The following is a 22,213-nucleotide window of genomic DNA, read 5'->3' on the forward strand; positions in this document are numbered from 1 at the left end:
TTAGTTATTTTATTTACTAAGTAATCTGCTGATTTCTTACTCTACATTTCTCTTACCAAAAAATATACCAACAATATATGTATATCTATAAATAAAACACTAATCCAGATAAAAACCCATTAACTTAATACAAAACACCGATTACTTACGGAAGGGTTATTATAGCTCTATAAAAGCGATTATTTGACAGCGTATCAACAAAAAATGTGCTAGTATTCGCATCATAAATAATACTTTCACATAACTATTGAATTTTTAAATAGCCTGTAATCTTCTCACCATCTGAACAAGCATAAATATGCGTCAATCCGAAAACAGCATTACTCATCACATACAGCTTGTGCGTAATGTTACAGAAATTGTGATCACTTCGACATTCTGGAATTTGGAGTCATTTGTTTTGATCACTATCGGAGAATAAAAAGATATGCCAGATAATATATGGTTTATTAATATAATTATGAATAATATATATATTTGCAACCGCTTTCCAAAAATGTCTAACATTTTGGTGAAATTTTCAGTATTCAAATATGTACTTATCAATTTTAGAGGACAAAAAATCGATCTATCGAGGTTCGTTGTTTCACCATCAAAGCCTAAGTGTAAGGCCTGAGTGGACGCTCGAGTTGAGCGTGCAGCGGGGCGGGGCGTGCGGCGTTAAACAAATGCAAACGTATGGGAGCGGCCTTAGTGCACGCCGCTCAAATCACGTGTGAGCCCGACGCCACGCTGCACGCCCCGCCGAACGCTCCGCTTCGAGCGTCCACTCAGGCCTTACACTAAATCAGTATCATGGTATAATAATATACTCCGCCTGGTACTCCATTCCCGTCTTTTCTAGGTCACCTAACTGACACGGGCCTACGTCATCATGCGACAGCGCTATATGATAATATGCGATAGCGCTATATATAGCGGCCATGTTGTTGTGACGTAGGCCCGTGTCACTCTGGGAATGGAAGACCATGTTTTATTAGACTATGATCAGTATCTTCAATGAACGAACGTAATAGTAACATTTACCCCCAATGGAACGGATACGATAATAAACTCGTACATGTGTAGGTATGCATATGGGACAAGGTGAGAGGGTGTTTGTTTGTTCGTGATGATTTCTGTAAATGTTGCTAGCGATAGTTCTTAAATAGGATTTACGCAATAATTTAGTCGGTATTTTTTAATTTTGAATTGTACAGTAGTTGTAGGTAGTTAGTAAATATCTAGGTATCTATTTTACATCTGCACTGACTGGCCCAATTACCCTCAATTAATTGAGTGAATAAATGTATGTTTTCCTGAGCGCGTCGGGAAAAAAGTTTAGGGTAGAACAGTGCAGTTTGGATTTAATATATGTAATAATAAAAGTAGTAGAAATATTTTTTTATTCTTCAGTGTTGCATTGAGCCACTCGTAATTAATTACTTAACATCGGTTTTTTTAACTAGTTACTATTAGACATCTAGCCGTTTATGTTGTTAAAACTTATATCCCAAAAACTTTGCCCAACTTTGTTAAATCGATTTTAATACGAAAATAGTACAAAATTAGGATGATTGAGCACTGTACAATTTCTCCATAGAAATCACGCACATATCAATTGACGTAGGTACATACTTATGGGATAGCTCCGGTTAAAATTAAAGAGAAGCAAGCGCACGACGGACTAGTCTGTGTGTGTAATATACAGGTTGAAATTTTAACCAACGTTCATACTGTACCTACATAATGACTTTATAGGTCATACTGAACATCTTTTATTATGGGAACAATGCCGAAATCACGAAAATAATTTGACATTCCGGTGAAAATTTGAGATGTCGCTGATTTTTATGGGACAGCCAAATTATTTTCGCGATTTCGGCATTGGCCCCATGTAACCATGTGGTTAAAATTTCACCCTGTATACATTGTGTGACTAATGGTAAAGTATAAATTTGATGTCAGACGTTTACATGAATTCCGCGTACCTAGTACACAGTTAGTGTACAGATAACAATTATTTTTAATTTCCTCTAGCGACTTGTCACCGTCACCTTTATCTGAAACCACATATTTTCTCGGGGAAATTTTACAAATAAGTACTCATCTTACGAAGAATTTCAAACAAGTAGGTATAAATACGTCATGTTGTTCTCCACAATGCCTAATGGTTACAGTCAGCAGCAGAAGTAGCTAAGCGAGTGAGGTGTTCAAAATTACCTGCTCACACGCTTATTCTCTTAGAGTGGCAAAGGTCATATTGAACAGAGATGGGCATTTCGTAATTGATTCCTGATTCCATGATTGATCGAAATTACTTTGTAATCTGATTACCGATTCCCAGATTACTTTGTAATCTAACAAACCGAATTAATAACTACAATTCCATTTGAGGAATCATCCGATTCCAATGTCTGGGATAATAACGATCAAAAGTATTTTGACATTGAGTAATGTAATTTAGTCTGGAAAATATTACGTAATCAAATTACTGGAGTAATCGATTACGGAGGAATCACGATTACACTTGTAGGTACTTAGATATATTCAATTCCAAAGGAATCAATTACGCAAGTAATCAGCGGGATTGATTACATCAGTAATTTAGATTACCAAAGGAATCGATTACTAAGGAATCATGATTACTGTAATGTAATATGTAATATAATTCCAAAAGGAATTGATTACGCCCAACTCTGGTTTTTAACACCTTTATAGCAACTTCTACTGCTAACTGTACCTTAGTATGTACTAAGTGTATGTGGTCAGGATTTACCTATGTAGGTAAAGCCTGACCAGTCATTATGATCATTGTCAAGACGGCGCTGTTATTTGGGCATTTCTATATAAAGTTGTACCCTCGAATTTTTCTCATGTCCCCTTACATTTTTTGCGATTTACTCTTAAGACTATTTTTTTAACTTGGCAAGTGCGAGTCGGACTCGCGCACGAAGGGTTCCGTACCATAATGCAAAAAACGACAAAAAAAAACGGTCACCCATCCAAGTACTGACCCCGCTCGACATTGCTTAACTTCGGTCAAAAATCACGTTTGTTGAATGGGAGCCCCACTTAAATCTTTATTTTATTCTGTTTTTAGTATTTGTTGTTATAGCGGCAACAGAAATACATCATCTTTGAAAATTTCAGCTCACTATCACAGATCACGAGATACAGCCTGGTGACAGACGGACGGACAGCGGAGTCTTAGTAATAGGGTCCCGTTTTACCCTTTGGGTACAGAACCCTAAAAATGAACAGCTTTAAAAACATCAATAATAGGGTCTAAATTCGATAAAAACGTTGTCCCCTCGAAATCGCAAATCGGACATACTCCGGGTTGGTTACGCAGTTTTCGCAAAGTAGCGATTTTTTTACCAACATTTTAGGTTTTGTTTTATCCTGGCAAACCTGTGACCATAGATAAAGCTTGTTTATATGTTAAATTTGATTTGAAACGGTTAAAATCGCGACCATCGTGGTCTGCTGGTGTTGACATGTAAGTTTACTCAATGTTCTGACTGTTCTGTCCGTTTTGTTCAACTGTTTACGCAGCTTAAACCTTAAGTAACTGGAATACTGATTATATTAAATACGATGTCTCATACAGTTATTTGTTAAGTAAATATGTTGAACATTGCGGTTAGTTTTGTATTATTTTGAATATATTTAATTCTGGTCCAGACAAATCGTTAAGTCCGTTTGGTAACAATTTGAAGCGAAACATATAGCCGGACTAGAAAAATGTAACCAAACGGACACGGTAAAGTCGCATGCACTATGATTATACATATGTATGTCGGAAACCGATGGTCCTAATGGCGGTGGGCGCATGGGCGTAGTACAAATACAAATACAAATAATTTATTGAGAAAAGTATAGTACAGTGGTTGTTCTTAAAGACTAAGAATTTATATAGACACAAGTGGTTTACAAATGCCTGAACTAGGATTCCCTGTGTTTCAGGCAGTGAAGGAAATATTAAAAAAATTTTAATTATTCACTTATAAACTATATGTGTTACACTATATAACTGTAATCACCTTAACAAAGAAGTAGGTTCTTAAGTATTAAATATCACAGTGCAGTAGGTAATCATTTTACGACTATTAGTAGGTTCTCTGTATTATCGTACGTCATTTTTTGACGGGCGGGTCGTAGAGCGTTCTTACAACAAGCATAGCTAAGTAGGTATAAGTCTAGTATTGCATTTAACCTGTTGTACAAAAATGGGCCCAAAAGGACAAATAATCTAGATGAAAAAATATTTTTTTTTGTAAGTCGTACTCGTAGTAACTCGATGTATTGACTTCCCAGCTAAATTAGTATGCTACCACTGCTACCAGTGCATGAAATAAACATTCGGACTCGTTAACCATACTAGCGCCTACTATATTTCAGTACTAAATGATAAAAAGAACTAATCACTATCAGGATGTATTTGGATTTAATTGAAAATAAAAAGATCACATGAAACATTCAAATCTTTATTCAAGCCAAACTAGGCCGGCTCCAACCCTACACCTCTGACCTGAGAAGATTTAGCCCAATATGGGACCGGCAACAAACTCAGAGGGACACATCTTTTCAAAACAACACATAACACATCCTTTCTTTATTTCACAAAAGTAAGCTTCTAATCAAACATAAGAAATCAAAATAACACTTGAAATAAAACACTTAGCTAAATGCTTAAAGAACGTTAGATTCTATAAGCTATCAGAATAAGCCTTCAGGAACGTGGCGAGTTAGGCACGAGGTATGGCTAACGATAACGTCCGATCTCTAGCGCGGTCCGATCAAGAAGAACTACCAGCGGCGGAGCCTCTCTGCTCCCGCCTCAAAGTCAAGTTGGCAAACCTGCTAGACCAGTCTACCAACATACCAACAAAAATGCCACCTCGTACCGAACTTCACGCAAGCTAAACCACTTGACGTTCCAAAGCCTTTTACCTGTCATCTTAGTTCAACAATGCGCCAATAGACGGCGTTATTCTCTACGCAACTTTATTTATTTCGTTACAAGTAATACGTAGCTCAACATTGCTAATCGATTTTATACAGGCGTCTAAAATTATGAACTGTAACGCTGCAATACGTCCTTCTGGAGTCACGCTCCGACATGTATACAGTGTGTTACCAGGACCCGGGCTTTTTTTAAGGGAGGTTAAAATATCGTATATCTATAATGTAACCATGACATTAATTTAATTAATAAACTATATTTCAGATTTCGTTAACTTTCTAACAAAATTTTAATTGCCCGCAATGTACAGCGCAGTAAATTGACAAGTAAGTGCTAATGACAGCTCTTCATACTTTGTTTATTACGAAGTTTATTTCAAGATGAACTTAAGATAACTACACCAAATTAAAGCCACTCTGGTCTCATTGATAAAGACTTTACTACCAACTAAATTAAACTTAAATACAAACTCCACATTTTAATAAAATAATACATTAACCCCACATAATACGAGTACTTGACGTTGGTTTGGTACCTGTCTGAAGTGCTCGAGAATCCTTTCCTCAACTTGCACTGGCATGATCCCGTGCATGGCCCTTTCAGGCTGACCAGGGGCGATTGGCATATTCTCACGAACTCGCTGAAAAGCCGCTGTTATCAATCGAGCATTGTGTGGATGTCGTCGATTTGGGAAGTGTTTCCTACAAAGCCTCAAGCCTTGAGCTGCAGTTCCACGTGTATCAACAACTCTCGAGCATTGTAACATATTTTAAAGAACGGCTAATACCAGTTTTTCTAATATTTTTTGGTTTGTTTTGACAACCCGACGTGTTGACGACTTTTGAAATTGTCATGTCAAAGTTGACAAAAAAACTCTTTAATTATGTATTAAAACCTCCATAAATGAACCCAATGATAAGGACGCCAATAATTTTACGATAGTTGTTACAGTTTTTTACCCTCGTACCACGACATGCCTTGTACCACGTGCGTTAGCGATATGAGTAACGACAATTACGCAGCACACCCACTACATTGCGTGTGCGAAATTTGGAAATTTAATTGAGCAGTTAATTTACATAATTATGATTTGCTAATACACGCAAACAACTGCTAATGGATCATATTATTACCAGTTTTAATAAAAGCCCGCAGGCCGGTAACACACTGTATAGTTTTTACCGTGACTTTATCAATACTTATTTATTTTATATGCGATTAATAAGAAATATTTTATTAAGTAATATTGAGTTTCTAATGTTCAAAACTCTATTTACTGATTTTAGTACATTATTTTGCAGTCCTTTTTTTATTCACTGAGAATTTGTGTAAATTTTTGATTAATTGTGATCTCGTTACATGCATGGTTATCCATTTGGAAAAGTCCCCTTGAATTCAAAAGTATTTTATATTGTTTATTCAAATTTAAAAGCTTAAATATTTAAGTTTTTTGACAATAATCACATATTTTTTAATTCTAATGATTGTTATTCGTCACATGGCAATCATGGCAATGATGCCAATAATTATTTAATACACCTAAAAATAAGGTACGGTTTGGGGTCACCTCGTAAAACCAAACCACCTATTGTTCCCAAAAATGTTTATTCTAAATAGTGCCCGACCGAAGGTTCGGTTTCGGTTTCGGTTTCGGCCAGTTTCGGCCAAAAAATCATGTTTCCACTGGAGTTTCGGTTTCGGCCAAAAACCGGCCGAACCTTTCGGCCGGGCCGAAACTTACGAAATGGTACTTCGGACAAAGACCAAAAGTTGGGGAATAAGTAGGACAACAATATGAATACCTACATATACTGATTCATGTATAGGTACAGAAATTAATTGGTTTATTATAAAATACAATTCCGGTCGACGTTCCACTGGACGGTCGACGCAGTCTTAAGAGGCTGTCAATACCTATAACGCGCACACTGTCTAATTGTATCGGAGTGAATGAGATAGCACTGTCGCATGTTACTGATGGGCCCGAGGCAAGAGAATAATAAGAAAACTCATCATCTTCCTCGCGTGATACCGGAATTTTTGCCGAGTCGTGGCAATGGGAATGGGAGCCTGGGGTCCAATTGACAACTAATCCCAAGAATTGGCTTAGGCACTAGTTTTTACGAAAGCGACTGCCATCAGACTGATATTCTAACCCAGAGAGTAAACTAGGCCTTATCGGGACTAGTCCGGCTTCCTCACGAGTACTCACGACATTAGAACCGTTTAATGGTGATTTTAAGCAGGGCCGGATTAAGCATGTCGGGGCCCCTAGTATCAGGTCGGCCCGAGTCGAACGATGTCTTTTTCGCTCTTATTCACTCACTTATTCAGTCATTTTCCTACATACCTCTAATGGCAAATTTTAAGCGAGGCTAAAGGCTACGCTCAACTAGTGCTGCAAAGTTGATTTTCTCAATAGTTTATATTTTGCGAGGCTGAACAGCTGACAATTGATTAAAACGAAGAAAAAACTCTTAAAAGTGTCCCTAGTACAGTTTATCATACGAATGCTCGACCTTAGTTAGCCTCACTTTTTGCCTCAATTTACCATTGGTTTGTATTCCACATGTCATCTACATCAGCTTAGCATTTAGCCTCGCTGCGCCATGCTCGGCCTGCGGTCTCGCGTTTTAATACAATGGACATTGGTTGGAGTCTGTGCTCAACTACTTATCCTGAAGCCTGAAGCACGGCTTTAACTTCGCATGAAAGTTCGCCTGACTGGGAACTTCGGACTATTAGGCCCAGTTGAAGATCGGTACCCGGCCTTGCGATATTTGTCAACAAAAAATTTCGCGCTCGCTGCGCTCGCGTTTATGGTTTTTAGTTTTTTAGGTTTTTTAGTTGATGTTAGTTTGACTGGTGAATGAATAGAGTTAGACCAAGAAAATTCTACAATGATTTTGATAGCAGCGCAACTAGTGCAAATGTTATTTATACGTCATAACTTAATAGAAGTTTTGACGTTAAAATAACACTTGCACTGCGTGTGTTATAAAAATCGTTCCAGAATTATCTTGGTCTAACTCTAGTAATTTTCTTAAAAAACTTAAGTAACATCAATTTCAAGGACATTGGGTGTTGACAGCCCCATAATATGTGTGTAAAAGCGGTTTTATGACATTTTTTCAACGATTTTAACAAATCTACAAAAGGTTCGGTTTCGGTTTCGGTTTCGGCCGAAACTAGAGCCCAAGCCGAACATTCGGTTTCGGTTTCGGTTTCGGCAAAAAAACATGTTTCGGTCGGACACTAATTCTAAATCGGTCAATGATGATTGTTTTTAGTGTGTTTATTAACATTTATAAACTTTAAGTAACCATAAAAAAACATTTGCTTCAAGTATGTCCTTTATTTACTACATCAAAAACTATTTTTAACCAAACGGACCACAAAAAACCTCTCTTATCCTATTAATATTAATTTTGACTGGTTTACCTACCCTAAAAATATGTCAATTCTCTTAAATGTTTGGTAAATTAAAATATATTTACTCATAGCATTACATGAAAAACTACCAAATAATCCAAATTATATTTCCAACTCGTCAAGTGAGTCATGGTACCGTAAAATGGGGTGAGTAGGTGCAAAACTGACATTCAAACCTCGATAACATTTTATTTTTACATATGCAAACTGAATGGTGTATATAATAAGTGTTCCGGACGTTTGTATTTTAGTTTTTAGGGTTCCGTACCCAAAGGGTAAAAACGGGACCCTATTACTAAGACTCCGCTGTCCGTCCGTCCGTCCGTCTGTCACCAGGCTGTATCTCATGAACCATGATAGCTAGGCAGTTGAAATTTTCACAGATGATGTATTTCTGTTGCCGCTATAACAACAAATACTAAAAACAGAATAAAATAAAGATTTAAGTGGGGCTCCCATACAACAAACGTGATTTATGACCGAAGTTAAGCAACGCCGGGCGGGGTCAGTACTTGGATGGGTGACCGTTTTTATAGATAATGGTACGGAACCCTTCGTGTGTGTGCGAGTCCGACTCGCACTTGGCCGGTTTTTATTTTATTTTGGGTAGTTCCATTTCATAACTTTGACGATAAACAGGAAATCCCACCTCACCCCGTAGTCCCTCGTATTTGGGGTGAATTGGGTTTTCATACAAAGGTGATTTTGGAAGATTGTTGGATCGATTTTTTTTTTATTATGAGTATTACTATAGCTCGATTTTAAATTGGAATACATTATTTTTGTAGCAGTAGCCTTAAAATCCCATCTCACCCCCCTTTCATCCCTTCTCTCCCCATTCATAACCCAACTCTCCCCGCGAACCCTACTCACCCCATTTTACGATACAACTTTAAACAGAAAAAGCCTTAAAATCCCATCTCACCCCCCTTTTCATCCCTTCTCTCCCCATTCATAACCCAACTCTCCCCGCGAACCCTACTCACCCCATTTTACGGTACACCTTTAAATAAATGCCTATTTTCATGTCAAAATTTATACCGAACCCGTTAAATTGACTAACCTTTGCCTCCCCAAAAGTAAGTGAACTGTCGCTCATTAGCGGCATTATGACGTTATTATGACGTTTGTTAACTAAATTAGCCGATTGTGGGTTTATCGTGAACCGCACAACGAGGTCAATCTGTTCTGTAGATAAGGGGGATTGTGTGGCATACGTGCGTCACTGATTTCACAAACCACATCATTTAAACAGCACCCGGACATCGAAATTTCTACACTAACTAACTAGCTACATATTTACTTACTTACATAAAAAGATAGCCAATAATTTGTATTAAGTACGTCCGATGATATGATTGTAGAAATATAACTAGGTGTTCGTCACGGGAAACCCTATTTTTCATTACATCAGTTGTAATGAGTTTTTGAAATGTTGGTAGGTACTAGTACTACTGCAAACGCTATATTAAGGACGTAGCAAATTCAGTATATTTATAATCATCAAAATTAACATTGGGCTTGAAACAGTGCTGAAATTCACTGAAAGATGTTAGTTAAAAATCATATCAACAACGAGTGTAACTTTTTGATGGTTTATAAAATATTGTTTAATCGTAGCGCCTTAGCAGTCAAACTGGTGGTAGCGGTACCTACAGTTGGATTGGTCGGACGCACCTATCGTTTAGTATTGCCAAGAAATGCACTGTGCTGCATTATTTGACGATGATAGGTATAATGGATTATTTAAAAATGGGACTTCTAGCCAGCTTAAAATAGGTATTATTTTTTAGGTCAAATTCTCATTGTCATTAGGGTGACATGCCTAGTTAGTGGAAGGATCTATTATACATGTATTATAACTACTAGCGACCCGCCCCGGCTTCGCACGGGTTAACTAATACACCTGAACCTTCCTCAAGAATCACTCTATTGATAGGTGAAAACCGCATGAAAATCCGTTCAGTAGTTTTTGAGTTTATCGCGAACATACAAACACACAAACAGACCGACGCGGCGGGGGACTTTGTTTTATAAGGTTAGTGATTTTCTATTATCTGGCTGGCGACATTTATGGCTCGTAATCATGCCACCGAACATGAAACATCGCTCTGGTTAGTTTTCAGAGTTTCACATTCAGCTGTTTAAACTCTCTGTATTGCTGGATCTGTCATCTCACGCAGTACCTAAGCGAGCGCTCACGACCGAAAGTACCTACCTAATTGTTTACACCACCTGCCTAAATGGATTTTGTTGATCAAAACACTACTTGACGTCATTCGCACTGAAACTCTGATATTTGCATCTCAACATAGACGAAACGAATATAGCCTTTCAAAAATAGGCGACGATACTTCGGGCGCTGTTGCTTAAGATTCAGGCGTTTCCAGTGTGTACAATGAACACGTCATTCGTGGCGTCCTCGGGTACTTAATGTATGTTTTAACTGTTTATGTCACTTGCAGAATTAAATGATTCAGTTTAGAACCGGCACAAAAACCAGTATTTTGCGCCATGAGTTGCTGTAGTGTTGACAACAAAACATAGAAGCAGAGCGTGAATCTCTCCACCTAAACGCGTAAGCGCCATGAATTTTTACGGCGCTTACCTTTCGACGTTATGGTCGCGTGGTACAGGCTGCGATTGCGACAATTTCATTGTTTAGTATAGCTTCTCTATAGTAATAATAACTCAATGGTTACAAGCATGTAACCATCAGCAGTACTTCATGGAGCTAAGCTCTCTGTATTAGGCGCAAAGGACTCCGTATTTTTGGTACTATTTATGGTATGTTTTATGCCTAAAATCCTGTACGGCTAGTAACCAACTTATCCGATGGATAATAAAAATAGGTTTACATTGCAGAGCATGACTTGCTTTGTCACGCGCGACTCCACATCAAGTGCGACTTTAAGTATTGTATCAGGTACAACAACGCAAGTCATGTCAAGCGCGGTCTGTTTTCGTTACTCTCTATTAATTAACCAAGAACCTAATTCAAAATTCATTAATCGTCAGTATCTTCATAAGTTGTTGACTGTGAGTTCGCCTGACAGCGGACTAATTAACAAAAGACAGTGGCGCGGAACGTCTGCACTCGCAAGATTATCCGCAGAGCGTCTGATGCGGCGCGACGCGACGCGGCGTGTGCGATGCAGCCGAATGTCAGAGGTCGGCGGGTCGGTGGCGGGTCGACTAGACGGAGATGTTCATCGATAGGAACGGATATCCTCAATTTGGATTATTTAGCTACCCTGTATTCTTCAAAGACATGCATATTCATTTATTTATTTATTTATCTATTATTATTCGGAGATCCAACAGCAGTTATTATAGATATATATACTTAGGTTTTACATATATGATAAAAAAGCCAATTAAAGGTTCTCACCTGTAAATACAGATTAACAATAACAATAGGTGGTTAGCACTATTTCACTATTAATTATTATATTTTAACGCCAAACGTGATTAATAAGATGCCCCGAGAAACAGAGGATATTAATAACGCATTTTTTTCTTGGTTATATCTTTATTGTGTACCTATGTACATAAAAGATAACCAAAACTTAAAATGGCCTGATAAAGATTTTTGAAAATAACTATAATGTATATGTACTTTTTTTATATATATATATATACAGGGTGGAAAGGCACGACGATCCTTCCCGGAAGTATTAGGTCGTTTAAGTGATACAGAGACGATTCCAACTTTTATTCAAACTATTATTAAAATTATGTATAAACTAAATAAATTAAAACAGAGACTATTGGTAATGGTAAGAATCGTTAATTGAGTAAAAAATAAAAATTGCAAAAATACTACTTTTTAACTGTGGTGATAACCCTATAGCATGTGCACATGACGGCTAGATTAAGGATCTCCGTCGGGAAAGCTCGGGACTTTACACTTTTTTCCGATCGTTGACAGTATCGCAATGATGTATGAATGACGCATAAATGTCAAATAAATCAAATGCATGCAAAAATATTACAAACAATTTTATTACTTTCTTAGATAATTACTTTTTTCCAATATTTAATACTATCTTCTTTTCACATACGGTGTTCAAATGTACCTCCGTGTATTACAACGCCGCCGCAGCCCGTACCCGAGTATGTCGATGCACATGCGATATAGTGTATGCTCTTCGTCATTTATCCTCCGCAGAAAGCACCAATTAGCCTTTGTCTCATTTCGTCCGCAGTTTCACATTCCGTTTGGTTTGGTACACCATATCTTTTACACATCCCCACAAATTTAAATAGCCACGAGCATCTAACATTTTTATTTGAAGAATATGACATTCAATAATAGACCGGGAGATAGTGACACATTTTACTGGGTCATTTGTACCAGTATGGCGGTTCGTCAGGGGTCTAAGCATGTAATGAAGGAAAGAAAAATGATGGTCATAGCGCTGGTACCGGCGGCCCAATCGCGTGGGCGTTAGTCGAACGTGTCGGATAAAATACGAGTGTCGAACGATTTGTTCCACAAAAATCCTCGTATTTTCCGATAGTCCATAAAAAAGAAGTAGGCGGTAGCGTAATGCCATACTTCTCCGGTGTGACTTACAGCCCGCCATACTGAGGCGAACACATTAATTAAAAAAAAACAATTCAACCATTTGTGCCAAGCTAATTTTTGCACAGGTGATCATCGTCGAGCAGCCATTCATGGACATCACCATGCCATACTCTTCGGACGGTTCCAAATGGCCGCCATACCGCCGCAAGGGAGTTAATTTTTTTTTTGTTAAACGATTCAGCGTTCCCGCGTGGATTGCGATTGAAATTCTCTGCGCGAGAAAGCTGCATGCCCGCGCGGGGGTCGCCCGTTGTCTCCCTCATATTTTATTGCACACCTCACACAGTTAATTAAATTTTTAAATATATCCCTCAAATTCAATTACCACAACACATATGGCGCCGTACACCGCCATCTTCTTACACACACACACACACACACACACACACACACACACACACACACACACACACACACACACACACACAAACATACTTTACACAATCCATGAATTTGATTTCCATGTCAGTAAGTTTATCTGTGAGAGCATGATTGAGCACTGATACTTATTTAAAATGAACTGGTATTATATTGTACATTTCCGAATAACAGTCACTACTGACCCTTCCATCATTTACCAGTAGGTAGGTACGTGTGATTAAGGTTAAACGCAGCTGTTAGTGTAATAAATGATGTAATTGCCTTTTTTCTACGACCAGATACATAACATATCGTAACAGATTAGAGGTCATGCACACTCGGGCAAGTCATAATTACATCGGCACGTAACCTATTTATTAACCGACGAAAGAAAAAATAGGAAAATGATGCTTGATGAAAATGAAAAAAAAATATTATGTATATTTTTTACAGAATTGTGCAAATGATTATTTTTTGTAGGATTTTTTTTTTATCCAAATTAAAAAAAATCACCTTATGTGGTTGCTTGCCGAACTTTTCAGTGCATTCAAGCATTCCGTTTAGTATAAATACTTCATAAATATTTATCTAAAGCCTACAGGAATATATGATCACGCGCCTTGTAGCAGAATTTCACTGAAACTAAATGTTTCATACTGTACTGAACTGTCACCGTATACATGAGAATAACAGCGCCCTCTTGACAATGATCATATTCCTGGTCAGGCTTTATAACTTGTGTATATAGTTGAATTATCGAGAAGATGGAATTGCATTTGTAGTGGTTGTATGCTGATAGTACAAGAAAATAGAAAATTCAAATATAGAATGCCTGTAAACAAACAATACTACTACATATGCAATTCCACGCTCTCGATGATTCAACTATAACATCTGTACACACTATATATATAACGTTTGTTTAAGATCACTTCTCGATATTTTAGCCTATGACTATTGAAATTTTATACAACTTGCCTCATTGTAACTATTTGTATAACTCAAACCTCGATTGTGGTCGCGAAACTTATCTACTAGTACTAGATAGATTGGATGTCTTTATTACTTCAGTTAATATAGAAACGTCACAGGTACCTATGATCGTTCATTACAATTATGTATTTCCTACTATAAACCACATAACCAGGAAAAATCATCAAATTACCATCGGGGATTTTGGCTCAGTTATTTCTAAGAGTGACGTTTTGACGTTATTATCCTCCTGGAAGCCGATTATTTAATTTCGACCGCTCGATTTCGTGTATTTCGTTCAATAATATCATTAATATCTCCATCCGAATTTAAAACGAGTGGTCAATACCAATTGATTCCAAACTATTGCTCGTTTTTTCAAAAATTAGCATTTTGCCGTTTTCCACCGATTTTCGAGACCCGAAATCGAGCAATCGAAATTCAAAAATCGCCCCCTGGGTGTTTATTAAATGAAAACCAGCTCATAAGATGTAATTTTTGTTTACCTTAGATAAAAGATAAACTTCATGGACTGATGATGGCTTGAGCCCAGAATGACTTTTGTGATAATATAGTGGTAATTGCAGAGGAAATCCCCACGAGCTTTCTTCGATCACGTAAACACTTGGATATTTCCCGCAGCAGTGTTCTTTTCAATAACTTGTATGCTTATACCGTGTAATGCTCGAGTATACAATATATATCGTCATAATAGGCACTCTATTACATCTTGTAAGATATTCAGCACCTCGTTGAAGTGTATGACATAATGAATATAACTAAAGTAACCAATATTATGTCGTCTTTGTGTGTTTAATTGTTACTTAAAATTTCAGTAATATTTCATTTCCTTTGTTATGTTTTTAATTGCACTTATGTATAAGGTATAATTATAGGTATGTGAACTCGGTGTCAACTTCTAAAATATAGAAATCGTTCAGTTATGAGACTTTAGTTACTTTTTTCTCCATTTTGATGTCGTTAATCATTTTGGTTGATCTGCAAATTATAATCAAATTTGGGGGACAGTTCTAATACTTACATTTTGTTATATTTGCATTTTCTATGCATTGACGTATAAAATCTCAGGACTGGCCTTACGGGCAATAAGAATGGGGCCAGTACAGCGGTGTGACACCACTACAACGCGATTTGTTGATGAGTTCGCATCACGCACGCGATTGGTTGATGAGTTCGCATCACGCGCGCTATTTTCGCAACTAGCTGCGTTAGGCTGCGCGATTGGCTCGAATTGGTGAGTCACACGTCACACCGCTGAACTAGTACCATTTTTAGTGCCCGTAAGGCCAGTCCATAGATATAATACGTCAATGTTTCTATGAGTTATGAGTTTCTATGAGGATCGCATGAAAGATTTATCTTTCTTTCCTTATGTGTCTTGCACTCCAGGGTCATCAACAGATATATATATAATATATAAATACGGATATAGGTACACAAACCAACTGACGTCAATGGATTTTTTAAACAACATGGGATAAGATTTCCCTAGAAATTTTGTTACGCAAAAGCTTACACGTTGCAAAGATAAAGAAACATCAACAGTTGTGCCAACACTCACGTGCTTCACGTTACATGCAATCAAATAGTATCTGTTTATTGTTAGGCACGTTAAAATTATATTTCTAAAGTGTGTTTTGTGTGTTGTTTCTGCTTGCAACCTTTGCGAATGTAATTCGTAAATATATCGGATCTGATAAGATCATGTGCAGCAAAATGATGACGCACGTTTTAAAGATGGGATATAGCAACTATAGTCAGTACCAGTACTTACAGGTCTATTTTTCAGATCGCTCACCTGGCATTCGTCTCAATAAAACCAAAACGAGAATCATCTGGAGAATTGTAATATCTGTGACAGGTTATCTCTAATACTTCGGCATTCAACCAATCAATCAATCAATCAATCAATTTATTTTGCTATAATAAGGGTTGGTTTACAGGTGTTATTACAAACAATTGCCAATTGCTCTGATCCCTGCGAGCGTTGGGAATGCTGGACAAGGTTAAGTTGCTATCGCTTACTGATCCGATGCTTCAGTCCAGTCTACGTTACTTATGCTAGTTGGCTTAAGATTAAAACTCGGTAAACAAAGAAATTACGGCGCTAGGCTAGATGTCGTTGTTCAGGGAGGTCGAGGTTCAGTCGGAGAGGGGCGTTCGGGGGGCGCGGCCGGGAGTGCTGACGTCACGGGCCTCGGGCGTTGCTCCGCGACGTCACGCTTCGTCCTCTATAAACGATGCCCCTTAACCTACATGGGCCAATCTCACTCCGCCCTCGATTTGATTCAACAGTCAACGATTTGTTTCGTGGGCTTGTTGCCGAATGACATTTATGAGGATAATGATCGCTATTTGATTTCACGACTTAATTAGCTTAATTGAGTTCATTATTTGATAATGAACAAATGTAATTTTTTATGCTATTTATTACAAATACAACATTGTTACGAATAAATAAAATAACATTGCCTAGTCGGTTATAAAGCCTGCCACACATGGCGCTATCTATCTACGCAGGCTTTATTAAGTTATAAGGCAGGTAGGTATCTCTTGATATCGACAGATTCGATATGGCCGATTCGCCATGTCCCAATATACCCACAATTATGGGGACTTTTATCCAAAACCGTAGAATAGAAAATAGAATTTCTTTATTTGCCAGAATACGTATGTTACAAGCTGATAACAGAAAAGGTTTTACATGTATTCAGTCGAAGACACGACATGCAAATAATTGATAATTTAATAATTTTAACATAAAATAAAAGTATAATATTGAAAAAACTTAGATAGAAATATACAACTCTATATTTTATATTTCGGAAAACACAGATCCATAGGTCACAATTTTACTTATCAGTGGTAAGTTATCACTATGTTAATATGACAAAATATATAAACATATTTAGTTTAGTTTATTTTTCACACCGGTAGCATTCGGACATGCAATGTAATCCAATGCTAAAAGCGGCTACAAGCCTCTTGTCGATTTCGTGAACTTGTGCGTTTTCGCATAGGCAGTGGCGTAGCTAGGGGGGGCGGCGGGGGCGGCCCGCCCCGGGTGTCACCCATTTGGGGGGTGACACCCGACCGTGAACATCAGTAGTGCCATCTATAAAAATTCGTAAAACTGTGGCAGATTGCACAACCGCCATTAAGGAAATAATATACAACATGCCCACGAGGAACCCGAGAGATTTGGACAGAATATTCCTGATCATATTTAAAGACTAAAATGTCCTATAAACTGTTTTGGAATTCGCCTAGTTTCATAGTCCAGTAGCACCAGCATAGCAATGTACAAATTGCAGAACATTCCCAAAAAGCGGAAATGTTCTCGAGAATGTTCTCAGAACATGGAAATTATTGTTCCGCCATCTTGGATTTTTTCCAAAAAACTTTTTTTTGACATAGGAATCTAGAGGCCTCTATCTCCCGCCATGCCAAATCTCAGCGCGCTCGCACCAACTTGAAAAAAATAAAAAAAAAGTCGGCCATTTTTTTTAATGTAGTTTGTTTTGTCTCGGGGCCCTCTATGACATTTGGTCGAGCACCCCCCACCTATCACGCACCGTTTAAAAGTTGCCATACAAAATAAAAGTGGCCAGTTTTCCCGCAATTGTAGCATTTTTCAAAAAAAAAAAACATATTTTGATAGGTATTTAGGGGATCCCGAGATTCCGTGGCCAAAATTTCAGCGCGCTAGTGCAAACTTGAAAAAATTAAAAAAATAGTCGGCCATATTGAAAAAAAAAAACATGGCGGCGTCAATATGACATCTGGTCGAGCACCCCCCACCTAGGTCTGACCGTTTGGCCGGGCCGTCATACATTTTTCTGACCGGAAGCGGTAGACCAAAAGTCGGATACTACACCTAAACTATCGTGAATATTCATGGTATAAACTACGATAAATAAATAAATTCTCGTTCTCGAGAACATTCTCAGAAGTTACCGAGAAATTCTCATGTGGAAAGTTTCGCAACTTTGGAAAGTTTTTTTTAATTATGTGATTATTTCTGTAATTGACAAAAAAAGTTAAAATTATTTTTGGGTGACAGTTTTACAAATTATAGCATTTACATTCTATGTACAAAAAATCGAAAAACGAGAAATTCTCATGTGGAAAGTTTCGCAAATTTGGAAAGTTTTTTTTTAATTGTGATTATTTCTGTAATTGACAAAAAAAAGTAAAAATTATTTTTGGGTGACAGTTTTACAAATTATAGCATTTACATTCTATGTACAAAAAATCGAAAAACGAGAAATTCTCATGTGGAAAGTTTCGCAAATTTGGAAAGTTTTTTTTTAATTGTGATTATTTCTGTAATTGACAAAAAAAAGTAAAAATTATTTTTGGGTGTCAGTTTTACAAATTATAGCATTTACATTTTATGTACAAAAATCGAAAAACTATTTTATTTTGGCGAAATTGACGTAAATTCTTTTAGTATTTTTTCCTTATTTTGGCCTCAGAAATGCATGGTTAAAATCTCTCGGGGTTCCTGGTATGTAACAATAATATGTTGGTGCCTCGTAGGTTTTTATTCAGAAAGTTTTTTTTAATTATGTGATTATTTCTGTAATTGAGAAGCTATGTCACTATTTGTAATTGGGTGACTCTGGACTTTTTGAAATTCATTGTGAAATGGGATTTTACAGAATCTCTTTGAAATCGCGCACTTGGCAAAAAAGTTTTTAATTTTTTTTTAACGTAAATTATTTGTATATCTTTCACGGGACAATGATGACTCGGACCTTTGGGAGGCGTGCGCGGAGCCCAGGCCAACATGTAGACCCTTATGACACTTATGAAATGTGGGTTACACCGAGCGGATGCTGTCCTTGCCCGTGTCATAGAACGGGCGCAGAGGCAACACCCGCCAGGGTGTGGACTATTGAGAGTTCATGGAATCTAACATGAAAGCGATGGAGTAAATTGTGAGCTATGGAATATTAAACGTAATTTTATAATTGTAAAATATTAAACATATTTTACAATTTTGATTGAATTTTGGGGTGACACCCACAATTTCCGCCCCGGGTGCCACCCATGCTAGCTACGCCACTGCGCATAGGTACTTAATTATTATGTAGAAATCATCCATGCGTGCTTCCGCAAATAACCTAGAAGTCCTGTAAAACCGAGGCAGACCCAACAGCTGAATTAGACGCCGCGCCGTAAGCCCGCTTCCTATATTTGATCCACAGGCACAGAATAACTAATAGTACTACCGTCTGCAAGTAATTAGAACGTTTGGCAGTATGACTAGCATTTTTTACGATTCAACTGATACAAATTGACCTTTCTTGCAAAGACACTAGAGCAGTGGTTCCTAACCTGGGGGTAATTACACCCGTGGGGGTAAAACTAGTATTTTGCGGGGGTAATAAGCTGACCTAATATAACAATACAAAAAACGTTCACGTTTTATTTTTTATTACCATTTTCCTAAATGGTTATAAAAAAAAAATATGTAATATAAATGGGGGGAGGAGGGGTAAAATCAGGTTCCCTAGTTAGTCATAGGGGTGACCAGACTGAAAAGGTTAGGAACCACTGCACTAGAGAGTACTTTCTTATACTTATCACTATTTCACAGGAAAGAATTCCTTTAATTCTGGAAGGTAGTCATTTCCTGAATTTTTTTTTTAATATGAAGAACTTTTGTAATGTACTTTAAGTACGATACGAGTAAGTAAGTATATTTTTTGTGGTGTGAAGGCCGAAAAGTCGAAATCGTTGATCAGATCACTAAGAGTAACAAAACAAAAGTAGGATGATTTTCCACCTGTAACACTAGAAAGTATTAATAATAGTGATTTTCCAAGAAAGTATTAATAATTAGTGATTTGATTGTTCCAGCCGTCCGGCATGCTAGAGCGGCCGCTGCCCTACAGCAGCATGCAGGAGGTGTACTGCATATCCCGGTGGGACACCGCTAGGAAGTACTGCCTTAGGATCGTCATGCCCCACGGGTCGCTGCTTTTTCAGGTAGAAGCTTTCTTGATCACATTCTAGCATAGTTAGTGCAGGCAAAAAATATTTGAGGATTAAAAAATACTTAACAATTGATTAGACAGTAAGATTACCTATTTTAAGATACCTATTTATTTATTTTAGGGATAGGGTTAAGCAAGCCCTATTCTTATCATAATAATCCTGCCCGCGAAGCTAACAATCCAGAGGGTCTATCACGAAAATCGGCAATATAAAATTCGTTATTTCAGTTTTCTGCCTCTCTATACTATAACTATATAAGAGTGACTGAGACGACTGAGAGGCAATAAAGGATGACTCACGCTACACCGGCCCGGGCCCGGGCCGAGGAGTCCGACATGTGATTTTCTATGATGGCTGATCGGTGATCACGTGGTGCTTTCCATCCATAATGCAATTTGGATTTTCACGGTAGGCACACTCTGGAAAGGGATTTAGTTCATTTGTAGTTAAAGAGTGCCCGCTGGTGTTTCAAAAGATATTTATTGTGATATCAAATTTTCTAGTTACCTTTGTGCCCAAGGTTTTAATTTTTAAAAATATGATGAAAAAGTAAAACTATAACAACATAATTAACTCAACACACTCACCGAAGAGTTGAGTAAATATTATTCAGCATCTATTATTTTGAAATTAGAATAATTATTTGTATAAGAATTTTATAAAGTTATAATTTAGATATATAATATAAATTTTATTTTATTTTTTACGAGTATTCTGGTGGATAAGACGAAATGGATGCATCCATAAATCCCCAACTATTCATTAAAGCGACATCACGATTGGAATTCCAATCCTCTAATCAGACCACTTTAGACTGTTAAAGGGAGACCTCGAACAAAGGCTTGTGCTAAGAATAGTCGCGATTAATTGCACACTCTAAAGGGTTAACTGCTTGCAGGCCAGCGACGCGTACACGAGGGACCAGTGGTATCACTCCATTGTATGGCGAGTGAGTATTTTACTAAAATAATCCTTGATCCTGAGGTACATACTACCACAGAATAAATAACAGTACTAGGTACAGAAGACTCACTCTCTAACAAAACGCGTCTGTTACGATCAGGACAGATATGGCCGCTAGGTGGCGACAGCGCCACGCGCGGCTTATGGCTAGCCACCAAAATTGGTGTGGAACAGATGTACTTTTAGCTATCTGTAGCAAAGCGACGAAGTCGCGGAGTGAGCCCGTACGTATCTCTATCCCACGCAGAAGTTAAATTGGCATTCCTGAAGATATAGGATAAAAAAAATCATGAAAAAAAATTACCATTAAAAACATTTTGCTGTTTTAAGTAATAATTCATTGTACAGTACAGGTTATGTATAAGTATATTGAATATTTAAAAAAAGCACTTACTGATGCGAAATCTTATTTACTTTGCAGAGAAATATGATAAGATATCGCAACATCCTCACGAAGAGTGATCGAAAGGAGGTTGTTATGAAGGAATTGAAGGTTAGTAATTGTTAGTTTAAGTTTTAACTATCTTTAAGCAAATATTGAATGTTTTTGCTACTTCAAGTAAATCTAGAAAACATTTGTTGAAAACTACAAATTGCCTGATTGTATTTTAGCAACCCGATAAAATTTTACATTATTTACCTACTCTAAGTATTTACCTATTGTGTCCGACAGTGTAAAAGCAGCAATTCTGAAAATGTATCGTCTACTAAAACATATTAAGTTTATTAGTGTGTGTAATATAAAGGTTGTCTATAAATAGTTGTTATTTGCCAGAACATGGTGGATTTCGCGATGACGACCCCCTTGCAGGACGAGAGTGTGACGCGCGCGCCTCTGCAGACACTGACCGACCTGCTGTCAGAGGTGAGCGACCGTCTGTAGTCCCCACATGTCTCCGAGCTCTCGACATCACCCAATA

At 37.5% G+C, this 22,213-nt stretch overlaps 1 protein-coding gene across 1 annotated transcript in view; it reads left to right on the forward strand.

Moving 5' to 3' along the window:
* The window catches only part of LOC134789921 (C-Maf-inducing protein-like), a 59,272-nt gene that overhangs the window by 26,611 nt on the left and 10,448 nt on the right, over nucleotides 1-22,213 (forward strand). Inside the window, exons 3-6 of the mRNA XM_063760616.1 lie at nucleotides 20,193-20,321; nucleotides 21,229-21,279; nucleotides 21,715-21,786; nucleotides 22,069-22,158. Of these exons, the coding sequence (XP_063616686.1) occupies nucleotides 20,193-20,321; nucleotides 21,229-21,279; nucleotides 21,715-21,786; nucleotides 22,069-22,158 (342 nt within the window). The remainder of the gene's footprint in view (nucleotides 1-20,192; nucleotides 20,322-21,228; nucleotides 21,280-21,714; nucleotides 21,787-22,068; nucleotides 22,159-22,213) is intronic.

Source organism: Cydia splendana, chromosome 4 (assembly GCF_910591565.1).
Source record: "Cydia splendana chromosome 4, ilCydSple1.2, whole genome shotgun sequence".
NCBI lineage: Eukaryota > Metazoa > Arthropoda > Insecta > Lepidoptera > Tortricidae > Cydia > Cydia splendana.